General features: G+C 37.2%; 1 protein-coding gene across 1 annotated transcript in view; it reads left to right on the forward strand.

Moving 5' to 3' along the window:
• The window catches only part of LOC114654989 (metastasis-associated protein MTA1-like), a 294,679-nt gene that overhangs the window by 180,671 nt on the left and 86,168 nt on the right, over window positions 1-27,840 (forward strand). Inside the window, exons 7-10 of the mRNA XM_051933272.1 lie at window positions 2,949-3,051; window positions 5,909-6,008; window positions 8,881-9,069; window positions 17,357-17,431. Coding sequence (XP_051789232.1) covers window positions 2,949-3,051; window positions 5,909-6,008; window positions 8,881-9,069; window positions 17,357-17,431 — 467 coding nt within the window. The remainder of the gene's footprint in view (window positions 1-2,948; window positions 3,052-5,908; window positions 6,009-8,880; window positions 9,070-17,356; window positions 17,432-27,840) is intronic.

Genomic DNA, 27,840 nt, shown 5'->3' on the forward strand with positions numbered 1-27,840 from the left:
TGTTGTTAGCGATAGTGACCTCTCCCTTCCCAATGGGTTGTTACATACCTTGGACGAGCTCAGGAGGAGATATTCAGGCACACATGGGTGATAAGCTGTATTTAGTAAGATATGAGTGGATCATATTGCTGTACTGGCAGATAAAACAGTACTGCTAGAGCATCTAGAGTTACTTTACATTACTTTGCATAGAGATGGACAGCCCAGCAGACATTGGTGTATTATTTTATGACACTTTTTAACACATGATTCTCTTAGGCATGACACCACACTGAGAAGAAAGTTTGTTTCTGGAGAAATTAGGTGTAGCAACACTTTGGTCCTTCAAATGTGTATACATAATGCTAAAGCCCAGATTACAGAACTTGGAAAGATACAGTATGTGATATAAACAGAGGTGGGTAGAGTAGCCAAAAATTGTACTCAAGTAAGAGTAGCATTACTTCAAAATAATATTACTCAAGTAGAAGTAAAAAGTAGTCATCCAAAAAATTACTCAAGTAAGAGTAAAAAAGTATTTGGTGAAAAGACTACTCAAGTACTGAGTCACTGTTTGATCATAGTAAATGATTTATTTTTTAGAAATGTTGTAATCATCCATCCATCCAGTTGCCAACCCACTGAATCTGAACACAGGGTCACGGGGGTCTGCTGGAGCCAATCCCAGCCAACATAGGGCACAAGGCAGGAACCAATCCCGGCAGGGTGCTAACCCACCGCAGGACACACACAAACACACCCAGCACATACTAGGGCCAATTTAGAATCACCAATCCATCTAACCTGCATGTCTTTGGACTGTGGGAGGAAACCAGAGCGCCCGGAGGAAACCCACGCAGACACGGGGAGAACATGCAAACTCCATGCAGGGAGGACCTGGGAAGCGAACCCGGGTCTCCTAACTGCGAGGCAGCAGCGCTACCACTGCGCCACCATGCCGCCATGTTGTAATAAGACAGACAAAAATATAAAATAATGTGCAAATTCTGCTATTTCCAAATAATAAAATAAAAAATGAGTAAAAATAAATAACATCCATTTTCCAACCCACTGAATCCGAACACAGGGTCACGGGGGTCTGCTGGACAGTATTTTGTGGATCTGATATATACAGTACCATATCATCTGCATATAGAGAAATCCCGGCAGGGTGCTAACCCACCGCAGGACACACACAAACACACCAAGCACATACTAGGGCCAATTTAGAATCACCAACCCACCTAACCTGCATGTCTTTGGGAGGAAACCGGAGCGCCCACAGGAAACCCACACAGACACAGGGAGAACATGCAAACTCCACACAGGGAGGACCCGGGAAGCGAACCCAGGTCTCCCAACTGCGAGACAGAAGCGCTACTCACTGCGCCACCATGCCGCCATTAAATAACATCTTTACAAAATAAAGATGCACAAATAACACAAAGTTCCAAATCTCAGTTTTTCACAACAAAGCTTTTAAAGCCAGTACCTACAGTAGGTAACATGTTTGAACAGTGCAAACTACTTACAGTGACAAGATATACTGTACACTGACGGTATAATACTGCATATTCACTTGCCCTCCAAATAGCACAGCTGATAGAAAACAACATTAGAACAAGGCAGCTTGTGCACGTACAAGACGTCTCACTTTACCTTGACTGTCTGTGTCTGTGAATTTTTGGTTAAAACATGCTTGTTCTTCACTCAGTGAAGTGATGGTTAAGCTTCAGCAGGAGTTGGTTCTCATTTTTTATGTATTCTTTCTTTCCCTGTCCGCTGTCTGTGAGGAGTTTGTGCCGCTACGCCGCTACAGTTTGTATGTGGTCATGTGACTGGATCTGGATGTGACATGTGATTATTGTTGCTCGTCTGATTAGTGAAACGGAGTCTTGTGATTATTGTTGCTACGTCTGATTGGTGAAATGGAGTCTTGTGATTATTGTTGCTACATCTGATTCGTGAAACAGTCATGCAGTAGATCCACTGGCGGCTTCTCTCTGGCAAAAATATAGCGTATATAATGGAAAAAAAGTAACGATTCGAATGTTGCCCAATGTAGCGGAGTAAGAGTAGCATTTCTTCTTCACAAATGCACTCAAAAGTAAAAAGTATGGTACAGTAAAACTACTCTTAGAAGTACAATTTTTTTTAAAAGTTACTCAAGTAAGTGTAATGGAGTAAATGTAACTTGTTGCTACCCACCTCTGGATATAAAACAGTGTTTCAGATATTCAGCTGTAATGGGCTTCTTAAGAAATAAGCAACTTCTGATGATTTGAATGTGAAAACTTGTCAATCTTTCTGCATCACAAAAGTGCTTTTATATTAAAAACCCTGAAAAGACTAATTGTTATTTTCTACCATAAAGATGTTGCCTTTTGTATGTTTTTTCATTTTGCTGTACATTGTTTCTTAATAGTGTATGTGATCTTTTGTGTATTTTTAATTTTTTTTATTGATGCAGTGGGGGCCATTGTACAAGGAAATTCTTTGTACGTTATTTATTTCAAATTAAAGTAGCTTCTAAATTAAGCTAACAAGCACTCCCTCACCAGAGGGAGACAAGTTCCTCTATTTTTAGTCTATATCAGTACAGCACTTCCAGGTTTGCTAAAGCACTCACCACATCATCTTTCCAGATGATATCATATTCTTAAATATAAAAGAGCAAATAAAATTTTTCAGTCATATTATTTTCCACTCTGCTCAAAGAAAATCAGTTACAATTATTAACAAACCTTTTATTGCAAAAGCTGTTCTTAGCAAATTGCCAACTCTTATAGTTGGGAAGCAGTGTTATTTTTAAATTAATGATTTAGTTCAGATACTTGTGGATCTATCATGAAGCCCATTGTTGAGTAAAGTTTGAACTTAATACATTCTAAAGATGTGTCTTAAAGTACAAGGAGTACTTAAAGTACAAATTCCTGTTCTGATTTTTTAAACTACTTTTATTGTTTTAGGTGAGAGTGATGACAGAAATCAGGAAGAACTTGAAACAAAGATTTGGGAACCAGAAAGCCCATTATCTGACAAGCAAATTGATCAATTTCTAGTCATTGCTCGGTGAGTGAGGTGTTTCTAATGAGCATCATACATATTTAAGAAAAAGAAAGTAAGATGACCTCTGACAGCATCATATACATTAAGCAATAGATTCGACCCCCATTTGTGTTAACACTTCATTGCTAAAAATTAATCATATTCTGAAAAGAGTTCATTATTATTTCAAGAGAATGCTCAATGTTATTCCATAACAATAGGAGGACAGCCCAGATACGCAAACACTGTTATTTATTTATCTGAGTTAAATTAAATAAACGTTTTGTCCAAAATTGATACTTAATGCTCCAACGTATGTGAATGCAGAATACTGTAAACTACATAGCTGAATATTATTTTTTGCCAGTATCATTTAACATTTTCCCCAGGCTTTTAGTTTGTAAAAAAATGTTAAAATGTTTATATGTGTTTTTCTCAGGCCAGCTGACATACAGTATATAATTTCTTTGCTTTATTCTGGGTCAGCTTGTGGCCTGTCCTTAGAGCAAGCAAAAGTAAAAATATCAAAGGGTCAACATTTTAGATACTCAGACTGTCACTCATGAAAGATTTTTATCATTTAAAAGCAGATCTACTCTGAAATCATTGAGGATTATTGGGCGTCTTGCTCTTTAAACCTGTGAAAGGGATCTAATTTCAGCTACTTTAACCAACCTTATCTTTAATGTTTAGTAGGCTACCTAGCAGGATAATAACAGATTAAGAAAACCTGGAGTTACCATGTATTATTGTATGCAGTGAGAGACCTTTTATTTCACAATCTGTTACCATATCCATTCATGGTTATTTACTGTATACATCCTGTTATGTATCTAAAAAATCAAGGTTCTTTCTGGAACCTTCATGTGGATGGGTCTTTTGGGAACCGATAAAGGTTTCCCTATGGCATGGCTCTGAAGAACTACTCTGGCACCTTTATTTTTAAGAATGCACCTGCAAAGAGCAACCTACTATATTCTAGGAGACGGCCACACATGCCCACAGATTTGGAAGTGCTGATGTGCAAGTCAGTTGCTTCCCACCAAGTTTAGAGCTGCTTAAGTAATCACCACAGATCACAAACTGGAAGCAGAATTTAACCCAGAGGCAGATGCTGCTTTTACTCCAGTAATGCAAGGACAGAATGATACTAAACATTGTTCTCCAAGACTGGCTGCAAAACATAGGCTGACTAGGAACTGCAGCCTGTAATATCAGAAATGATTGCCTTAATGCTCAAGAAGTAGAAACCTAACAATATTAGATTCACTAAGCAAACTCCCACCCCACCCCTACTGAACTGAGACACCATATACCCTATATGCTAAGTTGGACTATCCCCAAGTTATCCTCCAGTTTTAATGAAAATGAACAGTGTAAAGATATTTTGGAGTGATGATGGAATAAACATGTATACATACAACTAATAATGTGAATTAAAAAAATATTTAGTCAATATTCAGCTAAAAAGCATTTAGGAAATAGAAAAAAAACGGTAAACACCTAAGCTGCACCCCCAGATCGAAACGTACTTTAGTGAAACTGAGATACTGGAATGTGTAGTATGTACACACTAAGAGAAGTGTCAGAACATTTTTGTATTCAGTAGCAATATGGTGAGCACAATGTTTAAAATCATAAATAACAGTTGTTGATGTCAATTAGCTCTTACTGCTTAAGCCATTATAAGCCTTGATGGTGCCGCTTTTTCTGCTTACAGGTGCATAGAGTAGTATGTTGCTCACTCTTCTAGTTTTGTAAAAGAAAATTATGTGAGTTTTTAAAATGTAAAACCAAAGACTTGATGCCCTTACAGTTTTCTTTCACTTTGCTGCTGCTGGAGTAGTGACAGCTATTGCACTTCTCCAAATGTTAGCGTCCAGAAGACCATTATTGCTATTTTGTTTTGTTTTAGTATTTTAATTTTCATTTATAGTGTAATTTGAATCTGCACTTTCATATTCCATTTACTTAATATGTTCACAATCAAAACATCTGTATTCTTTTCCAGATCCTGACGTCACTGCAGTGTAAATGCATTTTAGTGTTGTGCAGGAACATCCCACTGTTTTAGAGCATGTAGAATCCCTCAGCAGAGAGGATTACAGCTGGGTATTCTTTCTACTAGTGGATTAATATTGGTGTGAGCTGTTCTTTAGCTGTTTTTCTATAACCCAGAAAGTATCTGGCCAAATTCACTGTGAAATAACAAATAATTATACAGAAAATTAGTCAGAGGGCAAATACTGTTTTACTGCATAATATGAAATAACGTGTATTACAATAATGTCGTGGTATACTTTTAAGTTTTGTAAGTTTATGTGCATACTTGATAAACCGTTAATCATTTTTCCCTCGTTTGTTTAGCTCATAGGTCAAATTTTGATCCTTCATATGTAGTACTAACATTCCAGTTGGACTAATACACGTATAGTCTGTGAGTCTTACTGAATCAAGTTTTATTTTACCTAAGCATATATAAAGGAAATTCTTGATGTATGAAAAGCAATATTGCAGTATGGAAAGTGATTTTGAAATTGGCATCTGTGAGGCAGATAACAATCTTTAAGAGATCATTGTTTTGGATGCTCACGTCTTTGTGGCTATACAATTAATTCGGGTATTGCTACAGTAATACAAACGAATATGTAATACAGTATTTCACCTCTCCCAGCCTTTTGTATTGTAACTCTCACAATTATTTATTTTTGGTCTGTCCAATGCTTTATTTACTTTATTTACATGGTGTTTCTCTCTTTTAGTCATACTGTCTTTACTTCTTTGGATCCTAGCCCTTTTGTTTTTTCCCCTCAAGATATTCATTAGGTTTCCAGTTCTATTTTTTTTTTTCTTATTCAGCACTCTCCTTTGTGTCCCACAGCTCTGTTGGCACTTTTGCTCGAGCACTGGACTGTAGCAGCTCCATCAGGCAGCCCAGTTTACACATGAGTGCTGCTGCAGCATCTAGAGATATAACACTGGTAAGAGGAAACGTTTCATAAGTCTCCTTGACTTGAGGGCACTTTTAAGTCCAGCATGATCAGATTAATTTCAATTCCTGCCGTTGACTAATAAACTATGTCTTTACTTGAGTGCTCAGCATGTGAATGTTTTCTAGTTGTTTTTATTCTTTTGTGACTGTATTGGCTGTGCAATGGCTACCTCCACTGTTTCTCAGCTCTGGGAATGTGATTTAAATTCTTGGCTCTGTCACTGTCTTTGTGAAGCTTGTACATACTCCCTGTGTCTGCATGGATTTTCTGTGGCGTCCTCCCACATTTAAAGACATGCATGGTGGATGGATAGGCAGCCTTATAACTGTGTGTTGATGGGGCTTCCTATCCAGATAGATTCATTCATTTTCCCAGTGCTACTTCTACATCTTCCAGGTGTGGTTTCCCATAGCTGTGTATTGGAAGAAATACATTCATAAAGTTGATTGTATAACTTGCTTACTTAATAAGAAAACCAACAGGGGTAAAAACGGGAAAATTACTAGTAAGCAGCTACATGCCTTTGATTTGATGGAATAATATGATTATATAGTAAACATTTTTGTATTAATAATAATTCATTACTGAAGCTAAACCTGATTGTATGTGTTCATATGTTGTGATAAATTTATAACTCTATTGTTTCTTTCAAACTTTAATATGTTTTTCTTTAAAATAAAGTTTTTATTACATCTAATTTATTATATGTAGTTTAGAGCCATCTATTTTTTAATATGTATTACATTCTAAATAGTATAAAGTTTTATTTCTTTTTGTTTAACACCTTCTGGTAGTGTCAAGGTTTCTTGATATGCTTACATATTGTTTGGCTTTTCTCCTCATTCAAAGTTCAGATCACATGATGTAAACAACAATTTTCAGTTCTTTCTGAGCAAAAAGTTGAACTAAAAATTAGTTAAGAGATAAGGTTAGTTAATTTTGTTATCTTTCTGGTTTAGTAGTTTTCTCTTGTGTGTAAGTGCATAAGATACAGTATTATTTGAGCCACTAAGCTTTAAGAATTGCCTATTGTACAAAAAATCGCTGAGTTGAAACTAGTTTCAATAAAGACACTAATTTGTGAAGATATATCTACTAAGCAAAAGCATCATTTGCTATTAATAGTCGGTTGAGTCGGAATGATACGTTTTTATGAGTTACATATTAAGTTTGGTATGATCAGATATTACTATGGCATTATAATTGCGAGATTTGACTGAAGGCAGCAAAATATTAGCATTTAAGAGGGACACTTTTTATTAAGAGAAGTAAAATGTACTTTTACTTTTTTTTACTTCTTTTTTAATTTACTACAATCAAAATGTACGTCTTTCACTGGTTACAGTTAATACAGAAGTGAATACTGTAAACTGAAGTACACAACATAACTTAATATTTGTCATATTTTCATGGCCTAATCTGGACCCTCTCTCACCCCAAGACAAGAAAAGAGGTAACCCCAGATGGAAGTTGGGAAAATCAAGTATACATAAACAAATATTCATGTGTGCATTTGTAGATAGACAGAACTTTATTTTTACAGAAACTCTTTAAATAAATAAATACATACACACAATGATCTGAACCAGAATGACTATAAAGCAAGAAAATTTAAAAAAAAGAAAAGTTCTGACTTGTCTGTCACCGTCACAGTGAGGCATTATGTAGGCGTATTTCTGTTAATATAAAGGAGCCCCAGTAGCATTTCTTGACACACTTCTGCTGAATAATTCGTTGACTGAAAGTCCTCAATGTTAGTGTGTCAGAGAGAGGATTTGCATCATTGTTCATAATGGCATTCAGTTTTGTTTTAACTCTTTCCTTTGCTACTACCTCCAGGGGGTCCAGAGTGTGTCCTGGAATGCAACAGAGGTGTAGGCTGTTTCCAGTATATAGGGATAAGATGTGTGCTAGCAAAGTAAGAAAAGCCATATAACTGTGCATTGTCTGGTAGAACTCCAAAATGAGCAATGGGGGGATTTGGTGCAATAGGAATGTGAAGGAGACAGGAGAGAAATTTTAACACTGACATGCAATTCAGTGCAATACCAAAACATATGTTCCAGCAAGCCTGGGGTATTTTTTTTTAAGGAAGTACATTTTTAAAGAATAACTATGATGTACAGAAAATGAAAAGGATGTTTTTCTGAATGCACCCAAAGAAACCTCAACAGGTTTAATATTTTATGGTTTATTAAGAAGACTTTAATTATTGAGTTACATGAGGATGATACAGCTGATGAAAAATGAACAATTCTTAGGAAAGTTTGAACACAATTAAAGTCTCCTCCAATGTACTGTAGTTTTCTGGTTGGAAAATTTGGAAGTGAAGTCAGAAAGTTGTAATTCATTTGGTTGCATACATTGTTTCCCGATTGCAATAACATAGGGACTCCTGTGGTCACTTCAGGAGCAACAAGAGAAATTACTTTTTCTCCACATATTCTTACTGCTCTAGTTTTAATATTACAGAGAAACGTCACCCACTTATTAAATGTGTCTCTGGATAAAAGACAGTATCTGCCGTTTCAGGACTGAGATGAGTTGACACTTTGTTCGCAATTCATTAATCAAATAATAAACTTGCACAAGCAGGTAGTAATTTCATTTGTTGACTAATTCTTATTGACTTAACTATTTTGAAATTTCTTAGAAATAACTGTAGTATTGGTGTCAGAAGTTAAGATCTACTTTTGGACATTTAGGCTGATTATGTAAAGGTTGTAGGCGATACAGCATGAAACTGCTGTCTTTTTGTGAATTTACCAAGGTAACTAACCATAAGCATTTTTTCAACTTAAAACTAAGAACAGATATTTTAATAAAATAATAAAGGATTTTAACTTTTTTCCATATTTAGTTTCATGCCATGGACACATTGCACAAGAGCAATTATGATATGTCATGTGCCATCACAGCTCTAGTCCCCCAAGGAGGCCCAGTGCTTTGTCGGGATGAAATGGAAGAGTGGTCAGCTTCTGAAGCAAATCTGTTTGAGGAGGCACTGGAGAAATATGGCAAGGACTTTTCTGACATCCGACAAGATTTTGTAAGTATATTTCCTGTCCGTAAATAAATTGAAAAAAAAAAAATAATATTGGGGAAATCAAGGAAACATGTTATCCTTTTCTGTTTATTAACTTATGCATCTATACACCTGATGAATACTTCATAGTTGATGCAATGCACTTTAAATTTAATCCTTTACTTTAATAACCAACACTTGCCATATGATTAGTGTGGATAATAAATAAGAGTAAGCTGACAACAACTACCTGTATATGTAAACAAAAGCATGTGTGATTTTGCATGGTCTTTAACCCATATAATCCAGAACTATAAATTATGACCTAACCGGAAAGTCAAATGTCAATAAAACTAACATTTTTAAGAAAGCACTAATTTGGTCCATATTGTATGTTGAAGAATCAAGTTTGACTTCTGATTAGGCATGTTTTAAATTTGCCATCTTTTAACATTGCTGGCACTTAATCCCTGTGTTGAGTGCACAGGGCAGCAACAGTTTTTAATTACATTTGGAATCTTAATGTCAATATAGTTCAGAGTGTAAAAGAAGACAAGCCCAGGATGTGAACCAGAAATCTTTGTCTTGTAAAAAAGATTCAAAGACCAAGAAAATCACATTTAACAAGAACCAAATTGTAAGACATTAATCATAGTCGAGAAACAAGAAAAAAAGGTTATAATCGGGGAATGTAAAGCAGTGAATCAAGAATTAAAAATGGCTTGAAATGCAAGCTATATATGACCAATGGATTTTATGGTCTCCAGAACACCAGAACCAATGTAAAATAACATTAAGAATCCAAAGAACAGTCAAAAAAGTAAATTGCATTCCAGATCATGACCATTGCCAGAGCTGTACTTTAGCTAAGTTGTACTTGTGCAATAAATTTTTGTTGTTAGATGGATAGATGGATATGTGGAATGTCACTGAATAAAAGAACACGAATGCTAGTAAAGAGAAAGGTAATATGTGTTGTGCTGAGTAGAAACAGACTCAAGTAGGTTTGGCTATTTAGATTGAAAGACAGAGGATGATTCTATGAAGAGGTGTGCCAAGATGGAGGTTAACAGGATGAGGCCCAGAGCGAAGCCGGAGATTGCATCTGATAATATGAAAAGAGCTGCGCAGTTGTCTACAAAGTATCTAGCTACTAAAAAGGCGTTATGCTGAGTAACAGAAAAAAATGTCACATTTGATGTTTTTCACCTGACACTAGCTTTTGCTTGGCCAGACTGCAAGGGTTACTTTGATTTCTAGCACACAGTGCCTGATAAATTTGTTAAATTGAGAACTATTAAAATCAAGAAAGGTCAAAATAGTTTAGAGGCATTGGTTTTAGAATGACATGAAAAAAACAACGTACTGTATGTTTGTCTACCATAGATTTGTATCAGGGTATAGCCAGAACAATATTAACAGAGCTCAGTCTATGGTCAATGTAGTATACAGTGCATTAGCACATTAATTATTTTAAAGGTCTGTTACTTAGAAATTTAATTTTCTGGCTGATTAAATAATTTATTCTCACATAATAGTTTTTAAAGGCTTATTATTACAGATCCAAAATAATACTGCAATCAACTAATCCTTTTTTTGTCCAGATTGAATTTTTCAGTGAATAAAAGCTGTGTTTATCTGTTGTAATATGTTACAGCATATAGTTTTGTGACTTAGTGACCAGATTCAAGAGTACCGTTACAGGGCGGATAAAAGCATCAAATTTGGCACAGTTCTTCCTTAAGTTCAATAGAGTTATTTTAGCCTAGGAGCCCTGATGGGATTGTACAATAAACAGTATAAAACACAAAATGAATTAATAGGCATGAAATATCGCAATTGTTTCAAATTGGTCTAACATAACCCTGATGGGAATGTTAATAACTCAGCCTGTGATAAAAATAACAACCAAACTAAATATATTGTAGTAGATGGTAGTTTAAAACATTAGTGCATTTAGAATTTTGGCTTTTTCAAAACTGCATTGTCACTTTTAGATAAGGAAGAATTGACCAGTGGTGATGCCATTGCATGGGCAGCCTACCATTCCTCTATACAGCCAATGGTGGAAGACCCCCCCAGCAATGTGTGCCATGCTTCCTTTGTTCTATGAAAAGTCTGCTACACCTGCCATGATTAAACATGGATTGTATGTAGTAAGAAAGGCTGTTGAATTTTTGAATCCTGGACAGATTCCTGTTACAACATTTGATCAGCCTCTTTTTGCCCTTGCCAAATTGGTACAGTGGAAATGGCCTGACACCCATGGTGAGAAAGTGCATATGGTTATGCTTGGAGGCTTACATACTGAAATGGCTCTGTGGAATACCTTGGGTGATCTCCTTGAAGGCTCAGGCTGGACAGCCGCACTCACCACAGCTGAAGTAGTATCATCTGGCATGGCTTACTCGTTTCTGAAGGCTGCCCACCTAACTCGAACTAGGCATGCTCATCAAGTCACTGTGCTTGACTTGCAGAATCTTCAAAAGGAGGTTTTCATGCTTAGTACAGGCCCAAAAGATGATGAAGCAGCAGAAGCTTGGAGAATTGACATGCTGTCAAAAAGTCCAGCTTTCATGTTCTGGGACATGATCATGAGATATGAAACCCTAATTCTAATTTTCGTCAGGGCTCACAGAGAAAGAAATTTCCCACTGTATGTTTAAGTTTTGGAAGAACTAACCCCTCTGTTTTTTGCGTTGGACCGTATACGGTAAATTATGCAAGATGGATGCCTGTCCATATCAGGGACATGAAATCCTTGCCTGACTCAGTCAAAGATGAGATTCAGAACAAGTCACACTGGGTTTTGTCAAAGACATGTAACAAATTCTCTGCCATTCCATTTGGCTAGGCACAAGAGCAGATGAATAAGATTGTGAAGGGTTCAAGTGGTTCAGTGGGAATCACAGAAAATCCAAATGCCTTCAGACAATGGATGATTTCAGGACCAGAACTTGTAAGACTGCAGAAAGAATTTTAGGAAGAATACATCCATGATGATGATTCTGACAACAGTAAGAACTTGCTACACCATTAACAGGGTTTCTCAGTTCAGCAGACTTTCCACACACAGGTGACCAGCCTCTGTGAAGCTATGAGACAGATGGGAAATCCATTCTTGGTTGATTTCCCAGAACTAGTTACTCTTGATAGTCTTATCTGTACAGGTCAACTGGTGATTGACTCACTCTGCTGCCTGGAAGACACAGGTAAGAGACAATACCAAGACTTTGTTAAGCGGGTTCTTGATGAACGAACTCACTCAATTAATGATCCTATAAAAAGAAATTCTCTGGCACTCATCAGTACCCTAAACACAAGTCTACTCCAAAGCAGGACAAGAATATCAAAGAACTGAAGAACAATGTTGCACTGTTTGGGGAGCTTCACATTGCTATGCAAAACCGCAAAGGTGACTTGGAAGAGTTTTTTGCACATGAAATGCAGTCATTCTCTCCTTCCCTGTCAGACTTCGGTAAGCTTCACTTGCCAGGTACCAAGTCTGATCTGCTGCAGTGCCTTGAACAGCCTGATCAGTGTGAGGCACCTGTTTTATACGACTGCCAAGTTCTGGATGGAGCTGCTATCATCCACTTCCTGCCCAACACTGTTAACACTTTTGATATGTACGCAAGTGGTGTTTTCATCCCTTACCTTGAAAAGCTGCTGCAAAATTGCAACAGGCTAGACGTTGTTTGGGACAACTACATCTCAGGCAGTTTGAAAGAAACAACACGAGAAAAGAGGGGAAAAGGCGAACGCAGAAAAATGTCCGGTCAGACAAAACTACCACGTACCAGGATGGATTATCTCCGTGACCCAACCAATAAGAATTAGCTTTTTGCTTTTTTGACAAATAAAATTGAAGAGTTCAAGTGGTCACCAGAAAAAAAAATATATGTCACATCAGGACATGCTCTTTCATTTCTTGGTTCTGGTTCTCCCGTGAATGACTGCAATCACGAAGAGGCAGACACTTGGATTGTTGTACATGTACAGCATGCACTGGAAGACAGAGCAAAAAGTGTTGTTGTGCGTACTGTAGACACAGACGTAGTAGTCATCCTTGCAGGCATATTTCATGACCTAGTCATCACACAATCTGCTACTGATATTTGGGTGGCCTTTGGCACAGGCAAGAAGCACAGATTTTACCACATTAACGAAATATGTGCAAGCTTGGGTGAGCCAAAGTCAAGAGCGCTGCCTGTGTTCCATGCATACTTCGGCTGCGATACAACTTCAGCTTTCACTGGTAGAGGTAAGAAGTCAGCTTGGCAGGCGTATGATGATGTCACAGAGACATTTTTAAATCTTGCCAAACATCCATTTGAGCAGTTGACTTCTGATTGTGTACAATTCAAAACGCATGAAAGACTGACTGTTATCCTGTATGATAAAAGCAGCCCTATGATGACTGTGAATCAATTAAGAAGAGAACTCTTCTGTCATGCAAACCGATCAATGGAGAAACTGCCACCTACAAAGGACACACTATTTCTGCATGTACAAAGGGTTATATATCAGGCAGGAATCTGGACGACAAGCTTACAAACTGACTAACTGATTCCTTCTACATTGGGCTATGCATGGGTGACAGAATCAGGATCATGGGTGCCACAATGGACCACTCTTCCTGAAGTCTCCAGGGCCTGCAGTGAGCTGATCAAATGTTCCTGTAAAGGCGATTGCACCAGATGCAAATGCAGTAATGCAAATCTGGACTGCTCACCACTGTGTAAATGCATGTGCAACAAATAGAATTAATCTGAAAACTATTTCATAGTGATGTAATAATTTGTGATTGACTTGGTGACTCTGTCAAACACTGTTAAGTTTCAAGTTTCGCGTATCTAAGTCTGGTTTTTATAGTGCACGGACTGTAATTTTTGGGTCATTTTGACAACAATTTTCGTTGCTATCAGCAAATCTGCAGTTTTGTGGTTTATTCAAGTATTTGTGAATGACTTGGTGATTCTGTCAAAGACTTTAAACTGTCGAAGTCTGGTTCTTTTAGTGCACATACGGTAGTTTTTGGTCATTTTCGCAAAAATTTTATGGATATCGGTATATCTGCAGTTTTGTGTTTTTTTTTCAAGCAATTTTTTTGGGCTCCTAGGCTAAACTTCTTTCATAGACACAAATGATTAGCCATGCAAAATTTGGTGCTTTTATCCACTCTGTAACAGTAATCTCACTAAGCCACCACACTAATATTTTATATTCCAATATTTGCCAGGAGGAGTGCTGTACAATAAATACACATGCTTTATAATCAGCCAATTCATAATAAAAGTCCTTCCTGTTCTTTCTAACAATGTGTACACAAACCACATACAGTACATAAGCAATTAAAAAGCACCCCTTAACAAACAGCGTTGGCAATAATAATACTAGTAATCCATACAATACTAATACTGTATTATCTATATATGTTAATTATTATACTGTATGTAGACATATTTAAACAGTAAAGCAGACCAGAATATCAGTAGCTGTCCCAGTAAGTAATGTATCTTTGTGGATATGGCTAATGCTTCAGTGAAAGTCTAAGGATGGACTGGGATAAGCTTTAAAAGTGTGGAGACAATTGAGGAGCAGTGGAACAGGTTTTAAAACATTCTAAATATAATGCAGGACAGTTACATACCTAAATTTGAAATTAGTAGGAAATTAAAAAAAAAAAAAACTCCACAAAAAAAAAACTCTTTAAAAAACTTTTAATAAAGAGTTGAAAATAAGCTGCAAAGGAAAAAACAGCTGTATAAGGTGTATAAGATTAATAACTCCAGTGTGAATTGTAGGGCATATGAGAACATTAGGGCAACCATTAAGAAGTATATTAGGGAGGCTAAAATGCATTTTAGATAGGAATATATCAGATAAGATGAAAGATGACTGAAAGAGATCCTTTCAGTATTTTAGTAGTAAAAGAATAGTCAAGGAGGAAGTGAAGTGCATATGAACAGTAAAGGGGAATGTAAAAAAATACAGACAGTGAAAAAGCAGATGCTATAAACTTGGATTTTTCTAGCCTTCCAGTGGTAAAACGGATTACAATGGAGGTACTGAGTAATTTGGAAATTGTACAGGGAAAAGTACTGCTTGGAATAAATAGGCTGAAATTAAAAAAATTACCAGGACCAGATAATATTTATCCTGGAATTCTTAAGGAAGTTAGCAAGTACATAATTTTAGGAAGTCACTGCACATGGGGGAAATTCCGAAGGATTGGAAAATGGCAGATATTATCCCATTATAAAAAGGGGGTAATTGGGCAGATCAAGTAACTATAGGCCACTAAGCTTAACATACATCACAGGTAAATTAATAAAAGGAATTATTAAGGGAAAGTTTGAAGCAACACATGGCAGAATCAGGAATTTTACTGAACTGAACATGGGTTCAGAAGAGGGAGGTCATATTTTACCAACTTGCTGGAATTGTATAAGAAAGCAACAAAAGCATATTATCAAAGTGGAGCATATGATATTATTTATCTTCACTTTCAAAAATTATTTGATAAGGTATCACATGAGAAGTTGGGCAACAAACTAAAAGAAGAGGGTGTTCAGGGCTCATTGCTCGAGACACAGGAAGTAGAGGAATATGGTGAGAGGAACCTTCTCAGAATTGGCTGTTGTTAAGAGTGGTGTTCTACAGGGGTCAGCGCTAGGGTTGCTGCTGTTTTTAATATTTATATAAATGATTTTGATAGGAATATAAGTAAAAAGCTGCTTATGTTTTCAGATGATACCAAGATAGGTGGATTGGCAGATAATCCAGAATCCATTGAATCATTACAGAGGAACTTGGACAGCATACAGACTTAGTCAGATTTGTGGTAGATGAAATTTATTTGTAATTAATTGTAAAATATCACATATAAGTAACCAAAATATTAGGTCTGAATACACAATGGGAGGTTGGAAAATCGAAGGTACACCTTATGAGAAGGATTTAGGAGTTGTAGTGGACTTGACACTATCAACTGCCAGACAGTGCTCAGAAGACATTAAGAAGGCTAATGCTGAGGCTTTATAACGCACTGTTAGACCTCACCTGGAGTACTGTGTGCAGTTTTGGTTTCCAGGCAACAAAAAGGACATAACAGAGCTGGATAAAACTCAGGGAAGAGTGACTAGACTGACTGCAGGGCTACAGGGGATGAATTATAAGGACAGATTGAAAGAGCTGAGTCTTTTCAGTTTAAACAAAAGAAGAGTAAGATGAGACATGATTGAAGTCTTTAAACTTATGAAGGGAATTAGTACAGTGGATTAACATTGTTATTTTAAAATAAGTTCATCAAGAACACAGGGACATAGTTAAAGACTTGTTAAGGGTACGTTTCACACAGATGTTAGGTAGTTTTTCTTTACACAAAGAACCATAGATACATTGAATAAGCTACCAAGTAGTGTGTTCGACAGTAGGACTTTAGGGACTTTCAAAGCTAGACGTGATGTTATCTTGGGAGAATTAAGTGGAAAGGATTGGCAAGCTTTTATGTGCTGAATGGCCTGTTCTAATCCAGATTGTTCTAATGTTCTAATGTTGAAACTCAAAGTAGATGAAACTACTCTTCTAAAATGCATCATTTGTATGAAATGTCTCCTCCTTGCAGCCCTAAAGATCTTTTTAACCATTTGTCACAAGTTTAGGTAAATTATAGGAAAATAATAATATTATATAATAATAATATAATATAATGTTTGTGCAGCTCTACTATATAAGGCAGGACTGGTGTCCAGCTCATTATTTTATTTTGTATAAGTATCACAACTCTTTCTGCTTGTACATTTACATCCATCCATCCATCCATCATCCAACCCGCTATATCCTAACTACAGGGTCACAGGGGTCTGCTGGAGCCAATCCCAGCCAGCACAGGGCGCAAGGCAGGAAACACACTCTGGGCAGGGCACCAGCCCACAGGGCACACACACACACAGGGCACGCACACACTAGGGACAATTTAGAATCGCCAATGCACATAACCTGCATGACTAGGGACGATTTAGAATTGCCAATGCACCTAACCTCCATGTCTTTGGACTGTGGGAGGACACCGGAGCACCCAGAGGAAACCCACACAGACACGGGGAGAACAGGCAAACTCCACGCAGGGAGGACCCGGGAAGCGAACCCGGGTCTCCTAACTGCGAGGCAGCAGCGCAACCAGTGCGCCACCGTGCCGCCCGTACATTTACATATTTTTTTTATTTGAAAAGTAAACTATTTGTATGTACTCACTGCTCAATATTTGAAACCTTATTTTTCAAGTTTTCTATTTGTTCTTTTTCAGCTTCCTTGGAAATCATTAACCAGCATCATAGAGTACTATTACATGTGGAAAACAACAGATAGATACGTACAGCAGGTTGGTAATACACCATATTTTAATAGAATGTTCCCTTTAAAATGTTGCACATTTTGCAATGTGTTTGAATTATAGAATAAAAAAAAATTTAAAATATTTATTTACCCTATATTTATTTATCAAACTATACTATATTGACATATAAACAGATTTAAATTTTCAACATCACTATAAGAAAATTGTGGTGAGATATTAGCTGAAATGTAAATGATCTTAGAAAATTTTTGATTGCTCTCCAGTGGCCAAATGTTTTCCAAAAAGTGAATAGTTTTATTTCTAAACATTTCCAAATTTTGAACTTGCATTATCATTTAAACAGTTCTTGGAGTAAGAATCTCTGCAAAAATAGGGAGAATGAGTAGAATCTCCACAGGTCATCACTGAACCTGCAATTGAATCAGAGTGCCTGATGCTGTTAAGCAGCACCACTAACCACTGAATCACCATGTTTCTATAAAAGGTCAATGTAGAATAATTCATTTTATTAACCACTAACCAAGTATTGACAATTACTGGACGTACTTATTAATGCTAATTAATTAAAAAGAGGACTATTCCAACCTTTTAGGAACTGCATCATTTTGTTTCTATACATAAAAAAATCTTGGCAAATAGTTTTTTAATTGCATAGTTCTCTGATAATTGTTTACATTCGAGATTTATTAAGGCACAAATTGCATTAAACATGACTAAGCCACCACATGCTTGGTTTACCACCTATTGCTATAGCCAGTAGGGCCAGCCTGTCAGACATATTGTGTAATACAGTACATAGTGCCTTGATTAAAGCCTCTTTCTTTCATAAGGAATCAGCTGGTTAATGGATTTAATGTAACAGCATCAAAAACACTAGCTATTTGCAAGTCTGTAGTATTCACCCTAAAACGTGCTCATTGCAGAAGTCAACGGAGATCAAATATACTTAATAATGCATATACTGTATTTTGAAGAATAATTGCTCCTTTAGTTTAAAGATTAAATTCTATTTATAGTGGCAAACTTTTTTATATAGTGTGTCATAAGGTAAGTTTAATTCTGTTGTCTGTTTAGTTTGATGTTTATACTAATAAGATGCATATGCAACACTGCATCTCCTCAGATATTTTTTCAGCTTGTCCAAAAGTGTACACGCAGTATTGGATTTGTGTTGGTTTCTATTCAGAAAGGATTTCAGAAATTATAATTTAATAAAGTCATCATTGCCAGGAATTAATTGGTTTAGTTGTTAATAATAAGTTGTATCACTAGAACGTAGTGATTTAAATTCCGCAATCAGGGGAGCATGTTCGGAGATAACGGTTGATACCAAAAGAACAATTATTGCATTTAAAAATATATAAATCTCTGAGTATTCAAAATAATCCTTAATGAAATTAAACATTATCGAAGCAGTTTTGAGTAATGCAGTGTTTGAATAATGCATTTTTGACTGATCCGAACCAGGGTCTAATACACAATCAGAATGCCCTGCCATTATGAACTTAAACAAGTTCATATTTGGTATTGCCCTTAGAAATTTGATCATAAATTCTTTATCATCTGAGTTTAGTACATTTAGTATATGCTAATCACACCTGTTTTAATTTTGTTTAATTTCCCCATTGCTGTAATATAGCATCATTCGAGGTCTGCTGTTGCCCCATTAGCAGGTATAAAACAGCTTGCCCTGTTGATCAAAATCACTCCTAGTGTCTTCTTGTTAAAGGTGAAATTAAATAATTGTCAAATCTAATTTCTTTTCCATTGAAACTGATCCCTGGTAGTTTGAAGCATCTCTTATAGAAATTTTATATGTGCAGTCATGGAACTGAGATGTAAGAACACTAATTTTCTCTTAACTCATGAATGAGGGCTTTAACATTTCTTAGTCATTTTAAAGAACTCAATTATTATGTGGTCTTTGTTTTCTAAGAGTTTATCTTCTTAGGTGGGAGATAATCATCATACTGTATATCTGGAGATGTTTTTAACTTTGTGTGAAATATTACATTTGTAAATGTCTAGCTTTTTCATTAAATATAATATTCTGCTAACTGCACTATGACACATGAAGTATAACCATTGAAGGTAATTTATACAATGTGCTGTCTCTCCCTCTCCCTGTCCCACACCAGAAGCCTGAAACCCCCTACAATATAGTCTTCCTAAATGAGGCTCCTCATCAAACTCTTCATAGCCCCAGTACTCTGAAATGCTAGGTAATATAGCATGCCAAAAACATTTGATTCCCCCAACAGTAGCAATTAATGAATGCAAGGAATAATATATGTTAATTGTTACGAAACAAAGCAGTCAAGAAAGTGTTGCAATGTTACTTTTCTCTTTTTTCAAATGTTTATTTTTTTCCATGTGCTTAACACTCATTTAAAAAGCGTGTTTAATGCAATCGGATTGTAATGCTATTAGCCTGAACTCTTGCAATGTTACTGTCATGGTTGGCTTTTAAATAAAGTTCGGATTTGTTCAAATGTTCCTTTTTTTCCCCCTGTGCTTAAAACTCGTTTAAAAAGCATGTTTAATGTGATCGGGTTGTAATGCTATTAGCCTGAACTCCTGCAATGTTACTGTCTTGGTTGGCTTTTAAATAAAGTTCGGATTTGTTCAAATGTTCCTTTTTTTTCTCCCTGTGCTTAAAACTCATTTTTTAAAAAAAAAAAAGCGTTTATACAACGATCGGATTGTAAGGCTACAGCGAGAACTGCTGCAATGTCACAGAGAGAGAGAGAGAGCTCGTGTGCTGCTGAGAGAGGGAGGAGGGAGGAGGGGGGCTCACGCGCTGCAGAGAGAGAGAGCCTGCGCGTGCAGCTGACGAGGGAGCCTGGGTTTTTGTGTCAGTGTTATTCAATGTTTTTACATGAGTTTACTATTACACTGTGCATTCTATGGTGTAATTAACTATATTTGTGCTTAAAAAAATCTTTAAAAAAATATATTTACATACAGTTCGTACGGTCTGGAACGGATTAATTGTATTTACATGTAATCCTATGGGGGAAATTGCTTCGGTTCACGACCAAATCGGTTTACGACCAGAGGTTTGGAACGAATTATGGTCGTGAACCGAAGTTCCACTGTACTTACCAACATCATGAGAATACCATTCCCACAGTGAAGCATGATGGTGGCATCATCATGCTGTGGGGATGTTTTTCATCCTCAGGGACAGGAAATCTGGTTAGAATTGGAGGAAAGATGGATGGCACTAAATACAGAGCAATTCTTGAGGAAAACCTGTTTCAGTCTCCTAGAGATTTGAGACTGGGACAATGTTTCACCTTCCAGCAGGACAATGGATTTAAACATACTGCTTAAGCTGCAATGGAGTGGTTTCAAGGGAAACATTTTAATGTTTTAGAATAGGCTAGTCAAAGCCCATACTAGGGAATCCATTCCCGGGAATTTGGGAATCCCGTATTTCATTCCCGGGAATCCCAGGTTCTCGGGCATCTCACATGTGAACATGTGTTTTAATAAAACTACTGCAATATGTTGACACAAATAAAAGACTAACCTTATCTACAAGCAGTTCATGCTGTCATAGAAGTACATGTATCTTTAGTTGTGGTAATAAGAGCATAGAGAACACAATGTCCTCACAGGTGGTGCAGTGATAGAGCTGCTGCTTTGCAGTAAGGAGACTGTGGAAGATTGCGGGTTCGCTTCCCGGTTCCTCCCTGTGTGGATAGCGCTTTGAGTACTGAGAAAAGTGCTATATAAATGTAATTTATTATTATTAACGTGTCCAACGTGCGGTCATCCATGCGAGAGCGCACCTTCGTGCAGAAGTACGCCAGCCACTGAGAAAGCACGCTTTTCCTCCACTGAAGTAGGCGGCACAATCATCAGATACTGATAGACTTGTTCTAAACAACGCCCGTGCTTGCCGTTGCGGTGAAACACCGCCATTTCAGCTTTTACTGATGCATCCAGTTTCTTGTCATCATTCTGTAATGGCAAGTTTCTTGGCACAGATAATGCGGATGCAACAGACTGACGCACTGTTCAAAGCTGTTGTCTGATGAAGTGCAAGCTGCAGCAATGGCGCCTCCTTAATTATTTTCAACTAACTCTGTTATTCCTTGATCAATTTTTACACTTTTACACGCTATATATGCAAGCTTGGCCTTTCCCGTTTTCCCGGGAATTACAGCAGTTTCATTCCCGGGAATGAAAAATGTCCGCGAATTGGGAGCCCAGGAATGGATTCCCTAGCCCATACCTCAATCCAATTGAGAATATAGAGCCCCAAGAGACAAAAGGTGGCTGTACAAAGTATTGACTTTGGGGGTGCATACCTATGCACACTCATGATTTCTGTTTTATCTTAATTATTTTTTGTGTCACAATAAAAAATTATTTGTACCTTCAAAGTGGTAGGCATGTGTAAACCAAATGGTGCTAACCCCCTAATGTTAAATCTTCAGTATTTTTGATTTTTTTTATTTATAAAAAATAAAAAATATACTATTATTACTATTAATTACTGTTATTATTATTTTTAAAAACTATTTGATTGCAAATGCTCCCTCCACCAGCTCTTGAATAGAGTGGGCACTTCAGTTACCTTGCGAGTTAAGTAATGCAGATAACATATGTACTGGTCTCTGATGTTCTACTTATTTTATTGTGACTTAACACAGCCAGTTTAAAAATAGCCTTTAAGGAAGAGACACTGCTATCCGCTGCTCCAGGATAACTTGGAATTCAAGCCCTCCAATAATTATGAGGGACATCCAAAAAGTTTCTGCTTATATAAATATAAAAAGATTGTTTTATATTTTCGGTGGAAACGGTGAAGGCGGGAAGAGTAGTAATTGGGCATTAAAAACTTCGTACAACACTGGGAAAATTGCATCGCAAATGAAGGTGACTGTGTAGAAAAGTGATGTCATTTGTTCTTCAAATTCTTAATAAATAGAGTTAAAAAAAGTGAGGAAATGTTTTGAATGTCCCTCGTACATGATATTCAGGTCTTGGAATTCCCTAGGTATCTCAGACTTTGGTGATCTCTATATAGATAATGTGTTTTCACCTTTTAATAACTCTGTTGTAAATATGGAATTCCTTCAACAACATGTCTATTTATAAGTTAGAAAAAAATAATTTTATCTAACTTTCTGAATTCTCTGCCGACATTCACACTCACTAGTAATGAGCATAATATTGACAGCATTTCTAGACTTTACAGTTAATTTCACAGTTTTCACTGGTGTTGTTATGTGAGATTTTACATATAACTTGATGAATATTTTGTATGTCTTTATTTGTAATTTAGGCATAGCAATGTAATTTAGTGCCCCCCCCCCCCCTTAGGAATGGGTCTGTTTGAATTTTCTGACTTGATTTGGGGGCTGTGTCTTAAACCAGTTTGCCGAGTGTTTCTTAGCTAAAGTCATTTGTACTACTGCAAATAGGCTAAGGTGTACCTTAACATATGGTTTGGGGGCATGTGTTAAGATGTTCTATTCCCCCATTGGTCTGAGGTATGGCTGTTTGGAATTGGCTTGTCTCAGAGGCCTTTAAGTACCATGATGTCCTATTGGCTGTAGGGGTTGGACAGAACATCTATAAATGTATGTGTTTAACCTCACAATCTCTCTCTTGCTAACCTGTGATGATGTAGAAGTATCTCTCTCTTACTAACCAACATCTGAAAGAAGCATCTCTCTTGCTAACCTGTGATGATGAAGACAACACAATGAAGAGCACAGCTCAGCAGCCATTTTGAACAGACATGTGGCAGAAAGCTGAGTACTAATAAAAGGCAAAGCCCTCACTGACTCACTCACTCACTCATTCACTCACTGACTGACTGACTCACTCATCACTAATTGTCCAACTTCCCGTGTAGGTGGAAGGCTGAAATTTGGCAGGCTCATTCCTTACAGCTTACTTACAAAAGTTAGGCAGGTTTCATTTCGAAATTCTACGCATAACGGTCATAAGTGGAACCTGTTTTTTGTCCATATACTGTAATAGACTGCAGCTCGATGGCCGTGGGAGGCGGAGTTGCGAATCGCGTCATCACGCCTCCCACGTAATCACGTGAACTGACTGTGAACGCAGTACGTAGAAAACAAGGAAGAGCCCCAAAGAGCGCTGAAGAAAACATTCATTACACAATTGAGAAGGCAGCGAAACAATGAGAACCGAGCGAGTGACGCATACAAGCATATTCATAAGTGCAGCTACTGCGGAAACAAAGCACGGGGTAAACCGTAAGTTTAAATTAAGTTTATAGAAACGCTCCCGCTGCCGTTTGCAATACCATATTCGCGACATACCAGTTTAATGAGAAGACACGAGGTATAAACGAGACTTTGGATCACTTTGTAACGGAGTTAAAATTGCTGTAGCGAGAAACTTTGAAGTGCCGGGTCTTAGCTAACATTAAATAAAGCCGTGGACATCGCAACATCACACAAGAGAGCGGCTCACGTGAACTGACTGAACGCAGCACGAGTGATCACTTCAATGAATCAAACCTGTTCAAAAACACATTACACAATTTATAGAAATGCTCCCGCTGCCGTTTGCAATACCATATTCGCGACATACCAGTTTAATGAGAAGACACGAGGTATAAACGAGACTTTGGATCACTTTGTAATGGAGTTAAAATTGCTGTAGCGAGAAACTTTTAAGTTCCGGGTCTTAGCTAACATTAAATAAAGCCGTGGACATCGCAACATCACACAAGAGAGCGGCTCACGTGAACTGACTGAACGCAGCACGAGTGATCACTTCGATGAATCAAACCTGTTCAAAAAACACATTACACAATTGATAATGTAGGAAAAGAATATGAAGCGACTGATGCATACAGACATTTTCATGAGTGCAGGTACTTCGGAAACAAAGCACCGTGTACACCTAAAGTTTAAATTAATTTCATAGACCTACAAAAGGTTGCCATTGATTTGAGGCAAGATTGCTTTTCTCCTGTACAACTATGCATTGCATTCTCAACAGTAAGCTTGCACGGCTTGGTCATATTACAACTGGAGTGCTGAACTGACAATGTGGTATACAAAGAGAACTATAACAATCGTAATAAACGAACAATAAAACAGCGGAGAACCCGTGGATTAAATAAAAAGGCTGCTTCCTTGGCGAAGCAAGGAAAAAGGATGACCTTATATGGCGTTCGTTTATGAAAAAGCGGAGAACCTGTGTAAAGGCTGCTTCACAAAAAAACAGCAGAGCGCCTTATATGAGCAGGCAGTCAGCTAAAGAAGGGAATCAATAAATAACTATAATCGTAATAAACGAACAAAAAATAGCAGAGAATCCGCGGATTACATAAAGGAAATGGGTACCTGAACAGAAAAGTGAGTCTCAAATAGCAACACAATAACTATAACAATCGTAATAAACGAACAATAAAACAATACAGAACCGCTAAGCAAGGAGAAAGGACGGCCTTATATGGCGTTCGTTTATAAAACAGCGGAGAGGCTGTGTAAAGGCAGCTTCACAAAAAAACAGATCCTTAACAAATTGTTATTGGTATATTTTCCCTCAATTTAAAAAGGTTTTCTTTTCTTCTTAATAAAAATTTAAAAGCAGTACTTCGCCGCTGCGAAGCGTGCGGATTTGACTATATATATATATATATATATATATATATATATATATATATATATATATACTGTATATGTAGATACAGTATGTATATATATATGTATGTGTGAATGTATGTATGTATATATGTATGTCTATATATATATATATGTAGATATGTATATATATGTGTATATATATATAGATATGTAAATATGTATATGTATATATATGTGTCTGTATGTGTATATATATGTATGTGTGTGTGTATGTATGTATGTATGTGTGTATATATATGTATGTATATGTATGTATGTGTATATGTATATATTTATATGTGTGTGTGTATGTATGTGTGTATATGTATGTGTATATATATGTTGATATGTGTATATATATCTATACTAATTAATAAAAGGCAAAGCCCTCACTGACTCACTGACTGACTGACTCACTCATCACTAATTGTCCAACTTCCCGTGTAGGTGGAAGGCTAAAATTTGGCAGGCTGATTCCTTATAGCTTACTTACAAAAGTTAGGCAGGTTTCATTTCGAAATTCAACGCGTAATGGTCATAACTGGAACCTCTTTTTTGACAATATACTGTAATGGAAGGCAGCTTGATGGCCGTGGGAGGCGGAGTTGAGTGTCACGTCATCACGCCTCCCACGTAATCACGTGAAAAGACTGTGAATGCAGTAGGGAGAAATGAAGTAAGAGCCGCAAACAGCGAAGAACAAAAAATTCATTAAACAATTGAGAAGGGAGCGAGTGAAGCATACAAGCATCTTCATAAGGGAAACAAAGCACCGTGTAAAACGTAAGTTTAAATTAAGTTTATTGAAACGCTCCCGTTAAGGATTGCAATAACATATTCGCGAGATAAAAGAACGCAGTAGGGAGAAATGAAGGAAGAGCCGCAAACAGCGAAGAGCAAAAAATTCATTAAACAATTGAGAAGGGAGCGAGTGAAGCATACAAGCATCTTCATGAGGGAAACAAAGCACGGTGTAAAACGTAAGTTTAAATTAAGTTTATAGAAATGCTCCCGCTGCGGATTGCAATAACATATTCGCGAGATAAAAGTTTAATGAGAAGACACGAGGTATAAACGAACCACACGCCGTGGCGCAACGTTAGGGGCAACAGTTTCAACCATTCTATGATCTGCTTCTCACAACTGAAAGACGGCACATGGCGGATGTTAGCCGACTTGCTGACCGCAACGTTAGGGGCTTCAACTCTGGCGCTGACGATAGAGATTCGATTCACGAGAGGGGATGCAGTGAGTGTGTATGCCTGATGAGCCCAGAATTAGGGAGAAACACGTGTCGCATACTCTTTGCATTATTTGAAAGTAAACTATTAAAACCATTCTATGATCAGCTTCTGGGAACAGAAAGAGGGCACGTGGCGGATGTAAGGCGACTTCCTGACCAACCACAAGCGTAACCTGGCAGGTAACCACCCATACAGTCAGATTGTGATTCAGAAAACGAATGCCATGAATGTAATTACCACGATCTACATACTGTCAAATAAACGAAACACACGCCGTAGCGCGACAGCTGTGAAAAGCGAGGTTCACAAAAAAACAGATCCTTAACAAATTGTTATTGGTATATTTTCGATCCGTTTAAAAAGGTTTTCCTTTCTTCTTAAAAAATTAAAAGCAGTACTTCGCCGCAACGAAGCGCGAGAATTTGGCTATATATATCTGCTTCTCGCAATTAAAAGAGAGCACGTGGCGGATTTTAGACGACTTCATGACCAAACATAAGTGTTACCTGCCAGGTAGGGTTACCACTTTTAATACAAAAAAATAAGGGACGCATACTGCAGCGGGTGCCACATCTCAGTGCCAACAGTTTGCAGACTCTACTTAAAAGACCCGCCCTCCTCACTGGACAGTTAAAAAGACCAATCAAACTAACGATGACATCAAGTATTACCCAATCAAAAGTAGGAAAGGAGGCATCTTCATAAAATGCGTGTGGGATGATTTGCATGAGACGCTGCTTTAAAAAAAATGATAAAAAAAATACGGGACAAATCCCATCCCGTATTGATTCAAAATGGGACGCGCAATTTCATTCTCAAATGCGGCACGATTCCATATTTTAAAGGACGGGTGGCAACCCTACAGTGCCAGGTAACCACCCATACAATCAGATTGTGATTCAGACTAGGAATGCAATGAATGTAATTACCCCGATCTACATACAAGGCGAAAGTCTTGCAACATTCAAAGATGATGGTTTGGGATAAGTACACCATACAACATAAAAGAGCTTATGAAGCCTTGAACCGAAAAAAGCAAGATCTCAGAGATCGTAAAAAAAAAAATAGGAGGTAATGTCGTTTTACTCGCTGTAGATTTTAGTCAAACATTACCAGTTATTCCACGAGGGAGACCAGCAGATGAACTCAACGCGTGTTTAAAATCCATGCTTCTCCCACGCTCAGTTATATGTCGCGTGTTCTCGGGTAGGTACACCAAAAAATGTATACATTTAAGCATGTAATGGGCAAACAAAAAATGAGGTATACCCGAAGGCACTGCAGTAGTACTTAATGTAACTTTACTTCTTAAATGTTAATGTTTTACTGTTTAATAATTTATACGCTTCTTATATGTTGTTCAAATTCTTTTATCAAAATACCAGTGACAGCGCAATGCACGATAACATGGAGTGAATACACCATACGCATCCGCCCACGGTCGCCCTGGTGTGCGCAGATAGGAGTTGATTCTACAATAAAATAAAATAAAGATAAAAAGAGTAATACAATCATCACCCATAAAGCGGATAGTAGACGTGACGTACTATATGTGTACCACATT

Source organism: Erpetoichthys calabaricus, chromosome 1, assembly GCF_900747795.2.
Source record: "Erpetoichthys calabaricus chromosome 1, fErpCal1.3, whole genome shotgun sequence".
NCBI classification, from domain to species: Eukaryota; Metazoa; Chordata; class Cladistia; order Polypteriformes; family Polypteridae; genus Erpetoichthys; species Erpetoichthys calabaricus.